The sequence below is a fragment of the Podarcis raffonei genome, chromosome 15 (genome assembly GCF_027172205.1).
Source record: "Podarcis raffonei isolate rPodRaf1 chromosome 15, rPodRaf1.pri, whole genome shotgun sequence".
Lineage (NCBI taxonomy): Eukaryota > Metazoa > Chordata > Lepidosauria > Squamata > Lacertidae > Podarcis > Podarcis raffonei.
In genome coordinates, this window is record NC_070616.1 from 16301636 (window position 1) to 16323597 (window position 21962).

At 47.7% G+C, this 21962-nt stretch overlaps 2 protein-coding genes across 4 annotated transcripts in view; both read right to left on the reverse strand.

Annotated features, from left to right (window-relative positions):
* The window catches only part of HIP1 (huntingtin interacting protein 1), a 315500-nt gene that overhangs the window by 268328 nt on the left and 25210 nt on the right, over positions 1 to 21962 (reverse strand). The window lies entirely within an intron of this gene.
* Positions 1 to 21962, reverse strand: part of PITPNM3 (PITPNM family member 3) — a 66919-nt gene that overhangs the window by 35213 nt on the left and 9744 nt on the right. For 2 of the 3 annotated variants that reach the window (XM_053367146.1, XM_053367145.1), the window contains 3 exons: positions 11553 to 11645; positions 5556 to 5663; positions 1445 to 1492 (listed from right to left, as the gene is read on the reverse strand). In XM_053367146.1, the coding sequence (XP_053223121.1) occupies positions 1445 to 1492; positions 5556 to 5663; positions 11553 to 11645 (249 nt within the window). Of the gene's footprint in view, positions 1 to 1444; positions 1493 to 5555; positions 5664 to 11552; positions 11646 to 15963; positions 16042 to 21962 lie in introns of those variants that run through there. The other variant, XM_053367147.1, reaches the window with a different exon arrangement.

Here is a 21962-nt window from a genome sequence, read left to right on the forward strand (position 1 = left end):
GCACTGTTGCTGGCTGTTTATGACAACAAATCTGTCAAAGAGAAATAAACTTGCATGCGGCTGTGGGCATATGGTTCCTATTAGCAAGTGATAAGAAAAAATATTTAAAAAGAAAAACCTGATGGAAGATTGAAATGCTTACAGGTTACTGTGAGACAGACAGAGAGAGAGAGCAAAGTGGCGTGCGAGGGGGGTGGGAGCTGGAAAAAGCCCCCAGAATCAGTGCTGCCCAGCCTGCAATCTGCCCACTTTATAGAAGCACAGGCCTTTGGCACTGATTCTGCAGCCACAGAGAGCCCGTTCCGGATCAGCTCCCTGTGGACCTTCGTGTTAGAGAGATCAATAAAGCTTGGCTTTGGGATTGAGTGTAATGAATTTTGCTTTGTACAACGATAAGAGTGAAGGTGACATGGGATGTGAGTGAGGGCGGCATTTCATGATTCAAGGACTGCTTTGGCCACAAGAGCAAAGTGGTGCAAAAATGTTCTGACATGTGTAACTGCACACTGCGCTTGGTGAAGACACGGGACAGGGCCTTCTCGGTGGCTGCTCCCAGACTTTGGAACCCCATCCCTAGAGAAGCTAAAGGGCTCCCTCCCTCCCTGTTATTCCTTTTTTAATTCTGGCAGGCTTCGGGAGATGGACTGCTTTTAAGGAAAAGACTCTGAACAGTGTTGTCCTGTTTCTATTATCTGTATTTTGATAAATTTGTTTTTTATATTGCAATAATAATAATAATAATAATAATAATAATAATACAGCTGCCCTGTAAACAAATCACAATGAATGCTCACAAAAGGACGGGCAGAGTTTAACCTCTGCATAAGCAACTCAAGATAAATACCCAATAAACAGGTTGTCTGGAGGAGCACTGAATCTTGAAATCTGCAACTGCCCTGCCCCATGGCCTGCCCCACACCATACATCACAAACTCCAAGGACCACTTTTTCTATTTGAGAGGCTTGTTAACTGAAGGTGCCGGGGGGGGGGGCGGCTTTTGAAGCCTGTGCATGCTCAAGCCTGGGCTCCCCCCCACACACACACATACAAAAAGAGCATCTGGGGCTGTAAATAATAATAATAATAATAATAATAATAATAATAATAATAATAATAATAAAAAAATTTTACCCTGCCCATCTGGGCAGCTTGCAACAAAAGATTAAAAATACATTAAAACATCAGTCATTAAAAACTTCCCTAAACCAAAGGAGAGGCAGAACCACCAAAACATGGCTTTCAAGTCATAAATAATCAACTTCATAATCCCGAGGAAGGGGCTCAACAAAAATCTGATTTTGGCCTCCAGATGGCCTTAGAAAAGAGCATTACAATGGGTTTAATCCCAGTTACCATTTGAAATTCAAACATAAGAATGAACCCTCTGGAGGAAAAGAGAAGGAGGAGGGTTTAAAAAAAAATTTAAAAAGCACCAGGACTCACTTTGTTTTTCCTGCAGGACTCCAGATGAGCAGAAGGATGGATCTTCGCCTGCGAGAGGGAAGCAAGAGGGGCAAAGTTAGCATCTCCTGGCCCGAAGTACAAGGAAACAACCTCTGTGTTGCATCTGCTGAGCCACAAATTGCTCTCCCTCCCGGACACTTTCAAGCTCCAAAATCTTTACTATTATTATTACAAATTTTATTGAAAGGTTTTTAAACAATTACCAAGCATTAAGTGTCATCTTCCAGGACAAATGCATGCACAGATGTTAAGCTGTGAATGCAGTCATCCATATGACATGAAAACAGACCTGGAAAATCTTTCACATGACAGTTTAAGCTCAAATCCACAGGGTATTCTTCAGTTTAGAGTATTAAGATAATTTCTCCAGAGTGGTTGTTATGACTGAGATGGAAGAGAGATTATTGCACAATTGTTAATAAATGATATAAATTGAGAGCATACAGAGCCAACCCATGTTTGTTATTCCTCTTATCATCCTCTGATGGTGAGCTACTGTAAGTGCTCCATAAGGAGCTATATTCCACCCACATTGGGTCCAAGTTTCAAGCTCCAAATCTGACCTTCCAAGCCCATGACAAAGCTTGGCTGCTCCAAGAAGGGACTTTCCTGCCTCCCCCACCACTAACCTCCATCTCCCACCCAAGCCAATGTGGCAGTTGCATCACTGGGACTCTTGAAAGGCCATACAATTATACTAATTATCATGAGGAATAAAGATAGGGTGATGCAAATGGGAAGCAGTGAGGGTGGGTGGGTGGGTGGGTAGAAACAGACAGCTCAGAGCCACACAAGCTCAGGAGAGACAGAAGAAAGGACCCGATTGCAAAATGTGTAATTAAGGGGATAACCACCCATCCAAAATACAGTGATGGCTACTGGATTGGGTGGTTTTAAAACCGGCCCAGGGCCCCTCCAAGTGTTGGTGGTCCACACGGGCCATCATCATAAGAACCTAAGAAGAGCCTGCTGGATCAGGCCAGCAGTCCAGCTAATGCAGCATGCTTTTTTCACAGTGGGCAACCCAATGTCTCAGTGGAAAACTTGCAATCAGAATACAAGCACAAGAGCCCTCTCCCCTCCTGCGGTTCCAGAAAATGGCATTCAGAAGCATCACTGTCTCTGACCATGAGTGTTTCCCATATCGTGCATTCAGGTGAGCTCGTTGGGATACTGGCCTGATCCAGCAGGGCTCTTATTGTGGAGCACTACAAAAACGGCCCACTTAAACCAAACTGGAGCCACTAACAATTAGTATGGCTTCATAATTATTAGTAATAGCAAAAAGTAATTTTTGCATAAAAAATTATGCCATGCTTTTTTATGTCGGCGTCAATTACCTTTCCTTAGGTCTCTGCTCTATAAAAAATAAAAATAAAATAAATCCATGAAATATGTACATTCAGAGGATACATTGTTAGGGATGCAAAGCCCAGGAAGTGAAAGAGGGATTTGATAATTCACTCACTCACTCACTCAGTCACACACACACACACACACACACACACACACTTTAGTCTCTCCCCTGCTGCTTTCCTCCAGGCTCTGTTAGCAGCAAGCAGAGAATTCCCTGCTGCCACGCACAATGTCTCCAGCAGAAATGTCACAATATTATCTAGTCTTTGGTAGGCAATTCCGCCTTGTGGGTACCTAAGGATGGAAAGGGTGCTGCCCCAGATCCACAGCGCTGGAGTGGGGAAGGCTGATGTTCTTAGAGAGTAAGACACCCTCACCCTATGGCAAGCTGAAAGATCAATTAGGCTGGGAGATGCTTGTTGGACCCCAGGCAGCCCTGTTCTGCTCTATGAGCAAGAAGGGCACCGAATTCTGGTCCTTAGAATCCAAAGCCAGTATGAACCTGCTTCACCTCGTAGCCAGGTTTAAGATCCAGATTTAAGACCCAGATTTAAGACCAAACACAATCCTGCTCCACCTCACAGCCAGATTTAAGACTTGATAGGCTATTACACAACCTACACATGATGGGACACAAAAGAGAGATAAATGCACCATTTGCAGGCTTCATTCCCTAAGAGGCTTGCATTGCAATGACGACACAACTCCCAGAGGGAAGCCAGATCTGAGGTTCTCAGCCCTGTCATTCCCCGCTAAATGGCTCTGTTCCTTGTCAGATTATTCTGCTTCCCCCATGCCCCACCTTGCCTGCTGTCAAGAGGCAAGAAAAGCTTGGGATGCAGAGAAACTGTCTTTTCTCAGCAAAGAAAAAAAGGAAAGCCTATGACTCATGCAGTCTTGATTGAGATAAATTAGCAGGGAAGCACTTGATCCTGGCCATCATCAAGGGCAGCGTGAAACAGATCACACTCCCCCCCCCCACAACACACACATACCCACTAATTATCTGTTTAGCAGCCTTGAAGATGCTGCCTGGCCTGTGCGGAACCCATGACAGTCAGCTAACAAACATGCCAGCAGGAGGAGGAACAAGAACCCCAAGCAGTGACAAGAGAGCAGCAAATGCTACTCTCTTCAGCATATTGAAACAGAGCCCAATAACTGATCGGAGGTCTTTAGTATGCACAGAATTTGTGTTAGGGTACTAATCTGTTGATTCACACAGACAGGGGCTTGTAGAGCAAGAAAACAGCAAAGCAGCTTATTATCGGAAGTGCATCACTTGGAAAAGGTATCTAATTCTAAGCTAATTGACAAAGATTGCCACGGGTCTGGAAACCAAACCTGATGAGGAACGGTGGAGGGAGTTTAGGGCTGTTTAACCTGAAGAAGAGAAGCCTGAGAGGTGACATAATAAAGGTAAAAAGGTAAAGGTACCCCTGCCCGTACGGGCCAGTCGTGTCCGACTCTGGGGTTGCGCGCCCATCTCGCTTAAGAGGCCGGAGGCCAGCGCTGTCCAGAGACACTTCTGGGTCACGTGGCCAGCGTGACGAAGCTGCTCTGGCGAGCCTGCACCAGCGCAGCACACAGAAACGCCGTTTACCCACAGCGCCACCCGCGTCTACGGCCATACTACCCTGAACACACCTGACATAATAAAGCCATCTTCAAATATCTGAAGGGCTTCCACACAGAAGATGGAGGAACCTTGTTTTGCTGCTGCTCCAGAGGGGAGGACCCAAACCAACGGATTCAAATAACAAGGAAGGAGATTCTGACTAAACATTAGGAAGGGCTGGCAGGTGTGAAGCAGGTAAGGGGAAGACAAGGGGCAAGATTGTAGCTGGAAGCCTTTGAGAGTTGATTTGTTGAGTGGGGAGCTGTGATCCGCAATCACAGGCAGGTTGCAGAGACTGGTCATGAGCCTGAGCTATGAGGAGCAGGGAGCCGCTGCGGAAGAGCATCATGCCACTTTGGACGCCGGGCAACAGAGCAGCATCAGCATCAAACTGGGCTCCCAATTGCTATAGAGAATGAGAGCAGCGTTTGCCAACTGGGGACCCTCCAGGTGTTAAGAGCATGAGAATAGCCTTCCTGGGCTCTGCTGGATCAGGCCCACCTAATCCAGCATCCTGTCCTTACAGCAGCCACCCAGAAGCCTGTGTGAAACCCACAAGCAGCAACTGGTACCCAGCTGGTACCCAGAAGCATTACTGCCTCCTGCTGTGTAGGCAGAGCATAGCCACCATGGCTGGTAGCCATCAATAGTCCCCCACTTCCATAATCTCCATGACCAGATCATCTCTAGTAGCCACTGATAGCCTTATTGTCCTCGATGAACTTGTCCAACCCTCTTTTGAAGCCATCCAATTTGGTGGCCATCACTGCCTCCTGTGGCAGGGAGTTCCATCGTTTAACTCTGTGCTGCAGGAAGAACTCCTTCCCTTTTATCTGCCCTGAAACTCACAACTTTCTGCTTCAGTGAATGGTCATGAGTTCTAGTGTTAAAAGAGATGGAGGAAAACATTTCTCTGTCTACTTCTTCCACGCCATGCAGAATTTTATAAACTTCTATCACTTCACCACTTACTTGCCCTTTCTCCAAACTGAAAAGACGCTGCAACCTTTCCTCTTAGGGGAGTCGCTCCATCCCCTTGATCCTCCCCTTTTCTGAAACTTTTCCAACCCTGAAGGTGGGGGCAGAGAGGGGGCGTTGCACGTGACTCAGTGTTACCTTGGTTCTCCTCCAGCTTCCCAATGGTCTCAATCTGCTCCACCAGGTCATTGGAGTTCCACTGGCTCATCCCCAGGAGAATCGCATTCTTCCCTTCCGCCACCTCCTCTGCGGCGAGAGAAAACGGCATCACATTTCAGCACAATGGCACGGGTACCAGAGCCAGGATGGCTTCACTGAGACTAAAGCAGGTCGTGGTGGGGATGCATGGCCTGGCCACAGGGTCAGAAAGTGGAGGGTCTCCCCCAGGATCCTTTGCAAGAGCATCACTGCATCCCCTGCATGTGTAAAATACTATTATTATATAAAGCCCTTCACAATTTGGGACCACTTTACTCAAGAGATCACCTTATCCCTTATATATGCTGACTCAACCACTTCAGTTGGTGGAACTGGCACTGCTATGGGTACCACATAATACCCATTCAGCATTTATAAGAAATCCATCCATCTTTCAGTGTGGCAGCACCTACACTTTGGAACTCCATGCCTATTGATGTCAAAAAGGTACCTTCGTTGTTTTTGGAGTGGTTTTTTTGGTGCCTGTAAAAGCATTCTTTTTAAGACATGCACATACGCAGATATTTAGAAAGTCAGTGTGAGTCTCTTATCTCTTTTCAATCTACTGTTATTCTACCCCACTGTTTTCCCAGACCAGGACTGAATGCACCTTACCCTTAATTAGAACAACACAGGTAATAAAATACAAAATCTTTCTCTGAGGATATTTGTTACAGGTCATGTTATCATTTATATGTTTCACTGTTCTGGGTTAATTGTAGTGGGTATTCTTGGCTGAACCTCAGTGCAATTTGTAAGAGACGGTGATGTTGATGGAGGATTAAGTGAGATATACGCATTCCCCTGAATTAAAAATAAATAGATCTCTATCCCCCTTTATTGAAGTTCAGGGCTGCTACCACCAGCTGTGTGCAAACTGCAATTTAGACTGATACACCGAGGAGGCAAGTTTACAACACACTGATGGTTGAGGGAGTTGTGCAAGTTTAGCCTGGAGAAGAGAAACTGAGAGGTGATGTCAGAGCCACCTTCAAATACCACAAGGGCTACCACATGGAAGAGGGAGCTAGCTTGTTTTGTGCTGCTCCAGGGGGCAGGACCCAAACTGATGGATTCATATGACAAGAAGGCGATTCTGACTAAATATTAGAAAGAACTTTATGGGGGTGAAAGACATTCAACCCCAGACTCCCAATGAATGTGTGGACTCTGCTTCATTGGAGGTTTCTAAGGTGAGGTTGGATGGCATCTGTCAAGGATTCTTTAGCTGCAATTCCTGCATTGCAGGAGGCCGAACTAGATGACTCCTGTGGCAGATCCTCTAAGTGTCCCTATTTTCCAGGGACATCCTGAATTTACAGAAGCCATCTCAGTTTCAATTTGATCCTAGAAGGTCCCGCTTTCCTTAGGACGTCCCTAAGGAGAAATGTTGGAGGGTATGGCAGGATGTCCCTATTTTCATGGGAGATATGTTGGAGGGTATGGAGTTATGTGACCCCAGACCCAAGGAGATAACTATACAACCTTTAAGGTAGAGGTAAAGGGACCCCTGACCATCAGGTCCAGTCGTGGCTGACTCTGGGGTTGCGGCACTCATCTTGCTTTATTGGCCGAGGGAGCCGGCGTACAGCTTCCGGGTCATGTGGCCATCATGACTAAGCCACTTCTGGTGAACCAGAGCAGCACACGGAAATGCCATTTACCTTCCCGCCGGAGCGGTACCTATTTATCTACTTGCATTTTGATGTGCTTTTGAACTGCTAGCAACGGGAGCTCACCCCGTTGCGGAGATTCGAACTGCCGACCTTCTGATTGGCAAGCCCTAGGCTCTGTGGTTTAACCTTTAGAAGCCCTATATAGTTTTATTATGTTTTTGTATGTTGGAAGATACCCAAACTATTATTATTATTATTATTATTATCATTATCATCATCATCATCATCATCTTCATCATCATCACCATCATTATGGAATAGGATGTCCCTATTTTCATCAGAGAAATGTTGGAGGGTATGCTGTGGTCCCTTTGAACTTGACAATTTACTGGTTCTATTATTCCTCCTCTATTGGTGCCAACGAAAGGTTTCATTGACAGGTAAACAACAGCTTCTGCAAGGGTATTTGTTGGACCATGGCTGGGAGAAGGAGAGTTAAACTTCCACCACCATGCTGCCCCCCCCCCCCAGCAGCTCAGGCTTCTCCACAGATGCTATTTACATAACGAAACACAACAAGAAAAATCCCCCGTTAATTGTCTTCGTCATCCTGGGCCTGGCTTGGCTCCAAGAGGCAACAATGCGGAAAGGCAGCTTCATCCCAGGCAAATCTCTGACTCCTCCGTTGGGTGGTTTTTCTACCAAGCCCAAAGCATTTCCTTCCTGCTGCAATTATCACCATCTCAGCCATTGCATTCATGAATATGGATGACGGATCCCCCCTCCCTTCCCAACACTTGGGGAAGATTTTAAAAGGAGGCAAATGTCTGCACATCCGATCAGGTGTTTTGAAGCCAGAAAATGCCACTTTGGAAGCGGAACCCCTCTAGGCCCTTTGTGTTCGCCGCTCAAGAGTCAGCAGCAAGGAAGGCAGAGAGAGGATGAGGACTCGGGAACCCCTTTTCCTTCCAATCTCATGCAGCTGCAAATTCAGAAGAAGAAGAAGAAAAACAGAAGGCAGGTGGGCTCCAGCACCCAAGGACAACAGCTAGACCTGTTGCAAGGAGCTCAAGGCCTCCTTGAGAAAAGAAATGCAATGATTGTTTCATTTGTTCAAATATCAGTCTGCTTGCAGGTTTCCCTTGGGGGCGTCTGGTTGTCTACTATTGAGGACAGGAGGCTGGGTGAGTTGGGACCCCCTGCTATAAGGCTCTTGTGATAGGAATTTTGAGGTCTTATAGGGAACCTATGTAAGAACTCTGTATGGGCTCTTGGATACCCCATAAGGGGGAAAAGGGCAGATTTTTGTTTACAACACTCTTCAAAGAGTCCCTGCATTCAACGGAGGTGCCACTGGGAAATCATACAACCAGGAGCAATCCTGCCTCCGACCGCAGAGACAGAGCCCAACCATCATGGCTAGTGGTTGTTGACAGTCTTACCCTCTGAATTCTGGGGTGGGGGAAGAACAGGAAGAACCTGAAAGAATGGCATTTTCTTCAAAGTGTCACCAGCTTCTCCAGAGGATCGGGAGGGGGGGAGGGACCAGCACATTGCACGTCCTGACATCACACATGCAACACTGCACGATGTCCTGACAACATGTGTCATCCTCTGAATGTTGAGGCAGCCCAGTCCCCTCAAAAAAATGTATTCAGGGGGCCAAAACTGCCTTGACTCCTAGGAGTCGGCATCATGCAGATGCCCCACAAAAACTGAGTAAACACAGCATGGGTGTTTCACAGCCAAGACCCGATTTGGAAGCAGCCTGTAATCGTAAGAAAGAACGTAAGTTGAACTGGCTGGAACAGGCCAATGGCCTATCTCCATCCGCTTCCTGTTCTCACAGCAGCCAGCCAGGTGCCTCTTCTGGAAACCCGACAAACAGGACCTGAGCACTAGAGCTCTCTCCCCTCCTGTGGTTTCCAGTGTTGTAAACAAAATCTGCCCTAAGACCTTAAAACTCTTATCACACTAGCAACTGGCATTCAGAAGCATGTGGTTGTAGTGCATAGCCATCCCGGCTTGTAGCCATCAATAGGACCAGACGCGGGTGGTGCTGTGGGTTAAACCACAGAGCCTAGGACTTGCTGATCAGAAGGTCAGCGGTTCGATTCCCTGTGATGGGATAAGCTCCCATTGCTCAGTCCCTGCTCCTGCCAACCTAGCAGTTCAAAAGCATGTCAAAGTGCAAGTAGATAAATAGGTACCGCTCCAGCGGGAAGGTAAATGGCATTTCCGTGTGCTGCTCTGGTTCGCCAGAAGCGGCTTAGTCATGCTGGCCACATGACCAGGAAGCTGTACACCGGCTCCCTCGGCCAATAAAGCGAGATGAGCGCCACAACCCCAGAGTCGGCCACGACTGGACCTAATGGTCAGGGGTCCCTTTACCTTTACCTTACACCAGAGATGTAATCTGTGGGGGGGGGGGCTGCACACACAACTGTCTCCCCCACTGACATATCTGTCTCCCTCCACTGGCATTTATTCCAGATTAGGACATTTGTCCTCCCTTATCAAATAATAAAATTTGACTGGAAACCTGCATCACACCCAGTCCTTATTAATGCAACTATTACTGTCTTCCACTGATGAACTGTAATAATAATATTTGACGGAAAAGAGTCTTTTGAAACATCAAAATATTGACAGCATTCCTGTCACTGTGTACTTCTAGTTTCCATGGAAAGCCCGGGTGGGCCTCTGTTCAGGCATCTGACTAGGGAAAGATGCCATCGGTGCTTTTAAATTATAGATGTTGTTGAGCAATTCCAGAAATAGCAGTGGGACGTTTGGCAAGGGCAGCCTCAAAAGAGCTGCCGTGAGAAGGAAGGACTTTAAGGTTGCAGAAGGGCTTTTTGGAGGGGGGGCATTTTTCCTTCCCAAGAGGTGGGGAGAGAGAAGGGGAAGAGCACTGGAGAGGCTCCTCATTCTGGAGTCTTCTTTGCACAATGGACATGTCTGATAGCCAAGGAAGGAAAGCTCCCCCCACCAACACAGACACTCACAAGGCCTCAAGGCTTCTCACATCAGTACTTGCAAAAAACATCTAGGGGTCTTAGTCTACCACAAGCTTAACATGAGTCAACAGTGTGATGGAGCACTAAAAAAAAAAAGAGCTAATGCTATTCTAGGCTGCAACAACAGAAATCTAGTGTCTAGATCAAGGGAAATCATAGTACCACTGCATTCTGCCTTGGTCAGACCACCCCTGGAGTCCTGCGGCCAGTTCTGGGCACCACAGTTTTAAAAGGACATTGACAAGCTGGAAGATGTGCAGAGGAGGGAGACCAGCAGGATCAAGGGTCTGGAAACCAAGCCTTATGAGGAACAGTTGAGGGAGCTGCGGATGTTTAGCCTGGAGAAGACCAAGAGGTGACATGAGAACCATCTTCAAATACCTGAAGGGCTGTCACATGGGAAGAAGGAGCCAGCTTGTTTTCTCCAAAGGGGAGGGCCTGAATTGATGGAGTCAAATGATAAGAAAGGAGATTCCGACTACACATTAGGAAGAACTGTTCAACAGTGAAACAAACGTCCTCAGAGGATAGTAAACTCTCGTTCACTGGAGGTTTTCAGCAGAGTTTGGATGGCCACCTGTCAGGGATTCTAGCTGCAATTTCTGCATTTCAGGGGGTTGGACCCTTGTGGTCCCTTCCAGCTCTACAATTCCATGATTCTATGAATTCACAATTCACATGATTCTATGAAATACAGTCACACAGGACTCCCTTTCCACAGCACAATGTGAAAAATGACTTTCCTAATGGTCTTACGTTCTGCACTTATCAGATATACCACACTGTTTTGCTTTGGGGTTTTTTTGTATTTCTACGCAGGTGGCGCTGTGGGTTTAACCATAGAGCCTAGGACTTGCCGATCAGAAGGTCGGTGGTTTGAATCCCCAAGATGGGGTGAGCTCCCGTTGTTCAGCCCCTGCTCCTGCCAACCTAGCAGTTCGAAAGCACGTCAAAGTGCAAGTTGATAAATAGGTGCCACTCGGGCGTTTCCGTGCACTGCTCTGGTTCGCCAGAAGCATCTTAGGAAGCTAATAAAGCGAGATGAGCGCTGCAACCCCAGAGTCATCCGCAACTGGACCTAATGGTCAGGGGTCCCTTTACCTTTACCTTTACTCCTATTATTTTCATTTATAATAATGTTGACCTGGATGGACCAGTGGTCTGACTCAGCCCAAGGCAGCAGAGGATGTCTAAGAGGAACCCGACAGCGGAAACACAGAAGGCCTCTAGGAAATGGAGCAAGGGGACAATGCCCTGAGAGAGACTTTGGATGCCTGGCAGTAAGCATAATGAACACCAACCTCGTGCATCAAAGAACTCATCATCGGAGCTCTCCACGGAGTCAGTCAGGATCCCGTGCATGGGCCACTGGGCACTGAACCGGCGTAAATCAGCTGCAGAAGGAGACAGACAAACAAACAAACAGAGAAAAGTCAGAGGAGTGAACAGATTTTTGGCTGCAACGCTGGAGTCAAAACAAAACATTTTGATCCGCTATGAAAAGTGCTCCCAATTAATCAGCCTGGTGAAATTAAACTTATTTTCATACAAGGACTTACAGAAACGGCCAACATCAAGCACCATATGAAAGGCAGGATCCTGCTCACCCATCCCACATGAGAACAGCTGCTTCAGAATTGGTACCCAAGTTTTTTTTTCCCTCTGCCCTTCCTGTGCCTTTTCCCTTGCAAGTTGTATTTTCTTATATAGCATTTCTGTGGAGAATGGGATTGTTTTGTTTTAAGTGACTGTATGTAAGCCACTCTGGGAGTCTTGTTGGCTGAACACAGGGGTGTAAATGCTCAAATAATAATCATGTACATGTGAGAACAATAAGGCACACCTTATCCAAAACAATCCTTCATCCCCAAGGACACTTTTTTCACTTCTGAACTAGGTGGATTCCCCTCCCCCCATTTTTTCATATACAGTACACAGATTTACCTATCAATCAACTGAGTAAAACTGCTACCATTTCATCACTTATTGACACCTGAGAGTGCCACCATGTCCAGAGAATATCATTGGACGATTGAGGACAGATATAAGAAAGCTCTTCTTCAGGCAGCACAGAGTTAAAATGTGGAACTCACTATCATAGGAGGGCATAATGGCTCCCAGCCTGGATTGCTTTTAAGAAAGGATTAGACAGATTCATGGAGGAGGAGGAAGAAGAAGAAGAAGAAGAAGAAGAAGAAGAAGAAGAAGAAGAGGAGGAGGAGGAGGAGGAGGAGGAGGAGGAGGAGGAGGAGGAGAAAAGAAAAGAAGAGAAGAGAAGAGAAGAGAAGAGAAGAAGAGTTTGGACTTGATATCCTGCCTTTCACTCCCCTTAAGGAGTCTCAAAGTGGCTAACAATCTCCTTTCCCTCCCTCCCTCACAACAAACACTCTGTGAGGTGAGTGAGGCTGAGAGACTTCAGAGAAGTGTGACTAGCCCAAGGTCACCCAGCAGCTGCATGTGGAGGAGAAGACGCAAACCCGGTTCACCAGATTACAAGTCCACCCCTCTTAACCACTACACCACACTGACTCCCAGCAGAGGGAGCAGAGGGCTATTGATGGATACTAGCCATGATGGCTTTGCTCTGCAGCCATGCATCTGAATACCAGTAGCTGGAAAGGGCTTTTGTGTTCAGATCCTACTTGCCAGTTTCCCACAATAGGCCACTGTGAGGACAGGATGCTGGGCTAAGGTGGGCCATAGGCCTGATCCAGCAGGCTCTGCATCTGTTCTACACATTCATCCCAGAAAAGGAAGGCAGCCCAGGGGAGGGGCAGAGTTTGGAAGCAACTCTGAAGCTCATTGAGTGACCATGGGCCAGTCACCATCTCTCAGACCAGCCTACCTCACAGGGTTGTTGTGAAGATTAAATGAGGAGGGAGGACAAACTATGTATGCCACCTTGAGCTCCTTGGAGAAAAAGTTGGGAGATAAATGCAACAAACAATACAGACAGCTAGAAACTCGAACCCCAAGCTGGCTTCTTCTCTATTAATGTATATGATTTGGAAGTTTGGTTTCCAGCCCAAACGTCAGGCACCCAAAGAAGTAAACAAGGGGCAAATCATTACTCATACAATAAGCACAATCATCAGTGAAGGAAAGCAGCAAGAGCCGCCAAGAAGATGAATCTTTTATCAAATCCACAGCCAACAACTCACCCCTTGTGTGCAAACACTGTGGCAAGTCAGAATTCTCTGGAAACGGGCAACAGTGCTCATTCCTGCTTAGAATTTATTAGGTGTGTATCTGTGCAAGACTTTAAAAAGCCCTCTGGTGGCTTGCAATGCATGATTCTTGCAAATCACTGGAGGAGTCTCTTTAGCTAAGAGGTAAAAATGCTTGTAGATTAAGTAGGATGAGTAACAAGGCAGATATATGACACTCTGGGAGAAAAACATTTCAGTTACCACCTCCTTCAGTGGATCAGACATGACTCAGAGCCTGTCCTAAGACCATAGGAAGAGCCTGATGGATCCTGCCCTCACAGTGGCCAAATGGGAAACCCAGTCTTGTTCTCCACCATTCTAAGGTAGACCGGCTCTGTCCATGGAAGCTCCATTTAGCAATCCTAAGAAGAGCCCTACAACCGGAACAGGCCAAACAAACATCCTGTTTGGGCTCAGAGACTCAGCAGATGCAAGGGGAAATCTGAAAACTCCCCCAAGAAGCCCCCATGCCATTATTGGCACAGCCAGGCCAGCCATTAGGTAGCCTTCCTCCTTTGACAGCCTCACTGTTCCCACTCCTCCTGATAAGCCCACTTAATGGCTATAGGATTTTATAAATGCAAGTTGTCTAATTATGGCTAATGAATGCGGCAGTCATGGATCCAATATCTCGACCGTTTTGCCTGGCAGGCACAGAACTCAGCTTAATCGCTTGGCTCCATTGAATAAAGTCCACTTAGCCTTAAGTGTTCCCAGACACACACGGAGCCCCTTCAAATTAAGCTGACGAAGCCTCAACTAATTGAGTGCTGCGCCTGATGAGGATAAATGTTTAGGCCTCCCTCCCAGCACTGCTCCTTTGAATCGCCCGCTTGCCCTCTGCATTCCCCAGCCTCGAAAGCCAATGCCAGCTTCAGCCCCCCATCTGTAGGGGGTAAGGGAGCCCTTGCAGTGTGGAAGCAGAATGTCTGGGTCTCTGATCACCAAGAAACTTGGACTCTATTGTGGCCTCAGCCTATTTCTATCTTAAGACCATGTCTCCTTTGGAGTGTGCAAAAAAGAGAGAGAAGAAACTCAACGAAAGAAAGAGGATGAATATTTGAATGGGAGTCCGGAATGTTTGACTGGCAATGCTATTATCCTGTGTTTTTCTTGCAAAGCTAACTTCTTGCAGTGTCTTATTAACCAGGTTGTAATAACTTTGTCATAAAAGCTGTTATGTACGATGACAAAAATCCACCAACGGCATACAAATCAATATGGCTAACCTGATCCAAAACACACACACCCCCACACACGAAAACAAAGACCACCACAGCCACACGAAAACAAAGACCACCACAGCCAACCGCAAATGAATAACCACACCCGAGGCCAACCCCAACCTCTCTCACCACAAAAGGAACACAAGTGAACAGCAAAGAACCTGCACAAGCACCGGAGGCACCAAACCTTACATATAGTAAATAGAAACATCGCCACCCGATCCCACCCCCACTTATCTCTTCCCCCCCACACCTCTTTCCCCCTTTTCTTCCTAAAGTCTCAACAAATGAAACTGATTTCTGGCGGGCTAGGGACAAAGGTGAGAGCTGTTTCCTAGTTCTACTGGATCTCTCAGCGGCTTTTGACACCATCGACCATAACATCCTTCTGGACCATCTAGAGGGGCTGGGAGCTGGGGGCACTGTTATACAGTGGTTCCGCTCCTTCCTCCTGGGCCGTGTTCAGAAAGTGGTGGTGGGGGATGAGTGTTCAGACCCCTGGGCTCTCACTTGTGGGGTGCCTCAGGGTTCTGTCCTCTCCCCCATGCTTTTCAACATCTACATGCAGCCGCTGGGAGAGATCATCAGGGAGTTTGGGCTGGGTGTTCATCGGTATGCGGAAACCCAGCCAGATGGGCGGGGTATAAATAATATATTATTATTATTATTATTTGTAAAAATGTTACATGGAGGGGGGGAAATGAGACATTGCACACACTTTTGTAAATCAACAAAATCAATAATAATAATAATAATAATAATAATAATAATAATAATAATAGTTGTTATGTATGCAAAACTCCCTATCAGCTCAGAAGAGAGTCTGGCGAGTGGGGTCTCCTCTGACACAACAGCTGACCTGAGCGGACTTTTATGCTAACCACACAGTGAAGGCTTGACTGTTCTTCTGCTAGAGCAATTAGAGAAACAGTTGCCCTGTTTGGGTGGCCTTTAAAAACCTAAGAATAGCCTGGCTGATAGATCAGTCCAGCAGCCCATCTAGTCCAGCATCCTGCTCTCACATTGGCCACCCAGAATGTCTGTGGGAAACCCACAAGCAGGACTTGAGCCCAAGAGCAGCAATCTCCCTTCTTGCGATTCCCAACTGCTGCCTCTGACCGTGGAGGTTGAGCATAGCCATCATAGCTAGTAGCCATCAATAGCCCCCACCTCCTCCGTGAATTTGTTCAATTCTCTTTTCAATCCATCCAAGTTGGTGGCCAACTCCTGTGGGAGGGAGTTCCATAGTTTAACTATGTGCTGCATGAATAACTTACCTGTCCTGAAACTTCAAGCGTTCAGCCTCAGCTTTGGCCTCACCTCTGTCTTTTGACCACAGCAGGGGTGGCGGTAGCTTTGTGTGAGAAGAGAGGCTGGGGTGGAGGAGCGTTTGCTTACCTGCAAACCAGATGGGCACAGGAGATGCCAGGAAAGCAAAGGAAGACCACCACCATCCCTCTGGTTGCTAGGCAACCATAACACTCTCTTCTCCCTACATCCAACTGTCAGACAGAGCTGAAGGGAGGGGGTGGGAACAGAGGGGGATTATAAAGGTAAAGGTAAAGGTAAAGGGACCCCTGACGGTTAAGTCCAGTGGCAGATGACTCTGGGGTTGCGGCGCTCATCTCGCTCTATAGGCCAAGGGAGCCGGCATACAGCTTCTGGGTCATGTGGCCAGCATGACTAAGCCGCTTCTGGCGAGCCAGAGCAGCACACGGAAACGCTGTTTACCTTCCCGCTGGAGCGGTACCTATTTATCTACTTGCACTTTGATGTGCTTTCTATTCTGCCTTGGACAGACCACAGCTGGAGTCCTGAGTCTAGTCCTGAGCATCGTAATTTAAGGAGGATATTGACAAGCTAGAAAGTGTGTTGAGGAGGCCAAGCAAGATAGCCAAGGGTCTGGAAACCATGCCTGATGAGGAACAGTTGAGGGAGTTGGGGATGTTTAGCCTGGAGAAGAGGAGACCGAGAGGTGATTGACAGCCACCTTCAAATATCTGAAGGGCTGTCCTTGGGAAGATGGAGAAAGCTTGCTTCCCTCTGCTCCTGAGGAGGGGAACCTGAACCAATGAATTCATATTGCTAGAAAGGAGATTCTGATTAAAGCTTTCTGGCTGTAAGCTGTTCGAGAGTGGAACGGGCCACATGGAAAGGCAGTGGACTGTTCTTCCTTGGAGGTTTTTAAACAGAGCTTAGGCAGCCACCTGTCAGGGATTCTTTAGCTGTGGTTTCTGCATTGCAAGGGGTTGGACTAGATGGCCTTTGGGGTGCTTTCCAACTCTTTGGTTCTATGATTTGATGATGGTCCAGGCACATTGAAGAAGTGGGGAGGGCACGTTCTAGGCCCTAAGCCACAAAGATTGGGTCTGCAGAGGAGGAGGGCTAGCCCACGTGTGGCATTCTTCATCATTATATTTCTATCCCACCTTTTTCTCCAAGAAGAGCAAAGTGGGGCCCATGGTTCTTTCCCCATTTTATCCTCACAACAGCCCTGTGAGGTAGGTTAGGCCGAGAGGCAGTGACTGGCCCCCAAAGCCACCCAGTGAGCTTCGTGGCTGAGTGGGGATTTGAACCCTGGTCTCTCCCAGGTCTTAGTCTGGTGCTCTAACCACTACACCACCACTGCCTCCCTCTCTCTCTCTCTCTCTCTCTCTCTCTCTCACGGTACCAAACCAAATTGTGCATGGACACCTGAGATGAAACCTTCCAATAGGCACTCAGGATCCCTCTCTGTTCTCAAAAAGCCTCCTAGTTCCTTTGAAATGCTAAAAGCCCTCCTTCCTCAAGGAGGTGGACTGGGATGAGAGGCTTCTGCCTCCTGCTCCTCCTTCCTTTCCCCTGAGAGGGAAAAGCGTTCCCTGCTGTGGCGATTAGCTCAGGCTCCAGGCTCACCTCCGCCCTCGCCTGGGAATTCAAAACAGGCAAGAAGAAGAAGAAGGCGGGGTGGCGGCTTGTGGAGCTGCTCGCTGGATGACTCATCCCCCAAATGGATATCTCTTTCTCTCCTTTCCTTGCAAAAAAAGCCACGCTGCTGCTATTAGATGGAACCCCTGATGGGCAGAACTAACCCTGCTGGGGGGGCCAAGCCCCGGTATCCCTGCCTTTGCAAGGGAGCCCATCATCATTTCCGGAAGGAGGCATCGCCATCGCTGGGGTGGGGGGGGGGAGAGAAGAAGAACTGAAGGCAAAAGACACAGGCTCAACTGGCTGATTCCAGCCCTTTTTTCATAGACTCATAGAACTGTTGAGTTGGAAGGGACCCCCAAAGGTCATCCAGGCCAACCCCCAGCAATGCAGGAATCACATCTAAAGAATCCACAAGAGGTGGCCATTGAACTCTTTAAAAACCGCCAAGGAAGGAGAGTCCACTACCTTCCAGGGAAGTCCGTTCCGCCGTCGAACAGCTCCTGCTGTCAGAGAGTTTTTCCTAACGTTTAGTCAGAATCTCATTTCTTTGCCATTTGAATCCACTGGTTTGGGTCCTCTCCTCTGGAGCAACAGAAAACAGACTTTCTCCATCTCGCATGTGACAGCCCTTCAGATATTTGAAGAGGTCTGTTTCAAACGCAGAAGAGAGGTGGGATCATTCCAGAGCAGGGGTCAGCAAACTTTTTCAGCAGGGGGCCAGTCCACTGTCCCTCAGACCTTGTGGGGGGCCGGACTATGTTTTTTTTTGGGGGGAGAACGAATTCCTATGCCCCACAAATAACCCAGAGATGCATTTTAAATAAAAGGACACATTCTACTCATGTACAAACACGCTGATTCCCGGACTGTCCGCAGGCTGGATTTAGAAGGCGATTGGGCTGGATTTGGCCCCCGGGCCTTAGTTTGCCTACCCATGGAGCTGGGGTGGGAGCCCTGCAGATATTTGGGGCCCAAACCATCAAGGACTTTGCAAACCATGACAAAGAACTAGCTCAGAAACCCCAGAGGCAACCAGGGTAGAATTTTGAAGCTGGTAGCTGGACAATCCCACCTCCCTGGCCCTTCTTATTACCTGGCAGCCACGTGAATTTCCCCTTGATAGGCACTAGTAGGGTTGCCATATTTCAGAAAGTAAAATTCCTTGCATTCACGACATCCACAAAGTTGCTGAGCTTTCTTTAGGAAACCAGCCAAATTGTTGAGCTTTTTATGCGGACAAACCCAAACTTTTGAGCAAAATCTCCCCCAATAACGTACTGACGTTGAAGCTTTCGGAGCTGTTTCCGCATTGCCATACACCTGGGTTTCCCCTGACATTTTGCCAGTTTAGCAAAATTCCCCCCAACGTCATTTTTACATTTTTACATGTCAGGAATTGTCCTGATGTATGTCAAGCCTGGGCACTAGCTATATTGTAGGGGATTGGACGAGATGATCCTCGGGATCCCTTTCAACTCTACTATTCTATCATTCAATTATAACATGCTGCATCCAATTAATTAAAGGTCAGCCTCCATGCCAAATATCATTTTCTGGCTGTGGCCCACACCTGGATGCAATCAGGTCCTTGCAAGCCACATTAAAAGTAATTTTCTGGGCATTTGCCAACATGCGGAAAGTGCCCAGCTGTGGAGATCCTGAGAGCTGAGCTGGGCAGGCATTTATTCAGGGGCTCTGCAATGCAGCTCTGCCCCCATGAAAAGGAGCCCAATGGTTCAGGCCAATGGCTAATCTAGTCGATATGATACGATATGATACAATACAATTGTCTTTGTCTTTGTCAATGACAATCTTTATTGTCATTGTCTCATACAGAACAACAAAATTGAAAAAATCTACACCAGACATTCAAAAACCAACAAGCCTGATATCCCAACTATCCCAGCCTGGTTAGCCCCTAAAAACTCTGATACCCCATAATTGAATACAATATACTCACATAGAGACTACCTTACACTGCGTTTAAAACCAAAATCGCATTTGGATAGAAACTGTTTCTCAGGCGGCTAGTCCTAGTCTTTATAACCCTGTACCTTCTTCCAGAAGGCAGAAGCTGAAAGAGATCATTTCCGGGGTGCGCACTATCCTGCACTATCTCTGCAGCTTTCTTATGGCACCTGGAAGCATAGATTTGATCCAAGGTGGGAAAAGTGCACCCAATTATTCTCTCCGCAGTCTTTACAACCCTGGACAGCATTCTGTCTTCACACAGCATCCTCTTCACACAGTGGCCAACTAGAAGCTTCAGTGGAAAACCTGAAAGCAGGATGCGAGCCCTCTCCCCTCCTGCGGTTTCCAGCATTCAGAAGCATTACTGTCTTGACTTTGGAGGCAGACCATAGCCATCATGACTAGTAGCCATTGCCAGCCAAATTTGGGTCTCCAGCTGTTTTTGGACTACAGTTCCCATGATTCCTCACCACTAGTCCTGCTAGCTAGGGATGGTGGTAATTGTAGTCCACAGACCAGCTGTTTTGGGGACTCAAGTTTGGGAAACACTGCTCTATAAGAACAAAGGGGACTGCCATGACTGTAACATGGGAACTCCCTGCTGACTACTGTGGGGAAATCCTTTGCCCGTGAAGTTCTCAACAGATTACAGTCACTCACTGACAGGGTCTATCCTGAGTCATAATGAGGCTTTAGAGCTCAGAGGTTAACAGTTGACATGATTTTCTCACTGCAGCAGCTGCAGGAGGAATGCCCAGAGCAGAGATGTCCCTCATACATCGCCTTCATAGAATTGACAAAGGCCTTTGACCTCAACAGGCAAAGATGACTCTTCACACCATTCAACAAGATTGGATGTCCACCTGAGCTCGACAAGATGACCATGTCCTTACATACCCTTGCAGAGGGGTGGGCAGCCAGATCCACTTGCTCTGAGCCTCGGAGGGCTTAGCCGGCTGGGGAGCCCTGCTGGACTTACGCCAGGGGTCAGCAAACTTTTTCAGCAGGGGGCTGGTCCACTGTTCCTCAGACCTTGTGGGGGGGCCAGACTATATTTTGGGGGAAAAGAGGGGGGGAACGAATTCCTATGCCCCACAAATAACCCAGGGATGCATTTTAAATAAAAGCTCACATTCTACTCATGTAAAAACACACGGATTCCCAGATCTGGCCAGATTTAGAAGGCGATTGGGCCGGATCCGGCCCCCAAGCCTTAGTTTGCCTACCCATGACTTATACCATCATGCCAAGAACAAGACTCCCATCCCAGACCTCAGGCAAGGTCTGCACTGGCGTCCTTACAAGAGGACAAGCACTCTCTCTGGGCCATGCAAAATTTTATAAACTCTCTGGTGATTTCCAGACTCTCATCTCAGGGCCATCCAGACTTGGCAAGGATGCTATTCCGCATTACAACAGGGAGATGGGGGGACCCCCACAAGCACATAATGGGCTTCTTAATTGCAGGGTATTTATTGTGGATGGGGCAAGGAGAGACTTCAGGGTCCTTATCACTGCTAAGGAAAGGATGATAGTTGTCCTATCCTCTTTCAGTGCTTAATTTTTACCATTGACAAACAAGTCACAACTGAATCACATGTTCCCATTGGTATCAGTCAGAGTGTCGGACTAGGACCTGGGAGAGATCAGGGTTCAAATCCACCATTCTGCCACGAAGCTCGCTTGGTTACCTTGGGGAGCCAGTCGCTGCCTCTCAGCCTAGCCTACCTCACAGGTTTGCTGTGGGGATTAATTGAGATGGGGGGGAAGAACCACATACACCGCCTGGAGCTCCTTGGGGAGAAAAAGGTGGAGCTCTCAAGGCAATAAATTAACACTAAGAGAGTGTGTGGAGTCTCTTCCCTTGTGTTGAAGATGGGGACGAGGCAAGCAGAAGTTGGGGAGGGGGAGGCTGAAGTTGTGATGGAGAGGCCTCATTCTGCTCAAACCTGTGGAGCTAAAAATAGACCTGGCAGCAACGGCGCATGCTGAGGAGGGGAGAGGGAAGCACCAGAGAGAATGTCAATGAGCCGCGGCTGACGCAAGGAGTGGCTGCGTTCTGGAGCACAGCGCCAACTTCCAGGGTGACATCAGGGGCTAATTCGGGTGCTGGTGATGCAGCTTCACTCCCAGTTCAGAGGGGGCAGGGAAGGAGGGGGAGAAGGAAGAGAGGGGAGGAAGAAAGGAAAGCTAAGCACCCCTTCTTTTGTCCCTGGCAGGGCCTACGACAGGAGGGGGAAAGCCAGTGGAAAGGGGGCATCCTCTACAATTTAGTGTGGCGGCATCTACACTTTGGAACTCTCTGCCTATTGAAATCAAGCAGGCGCCTTCGCTGTTCTCTTTGGGGCACCTGCTCAACACATTCTCATTCAGACTAGTTTAGAAAGCTGGTATG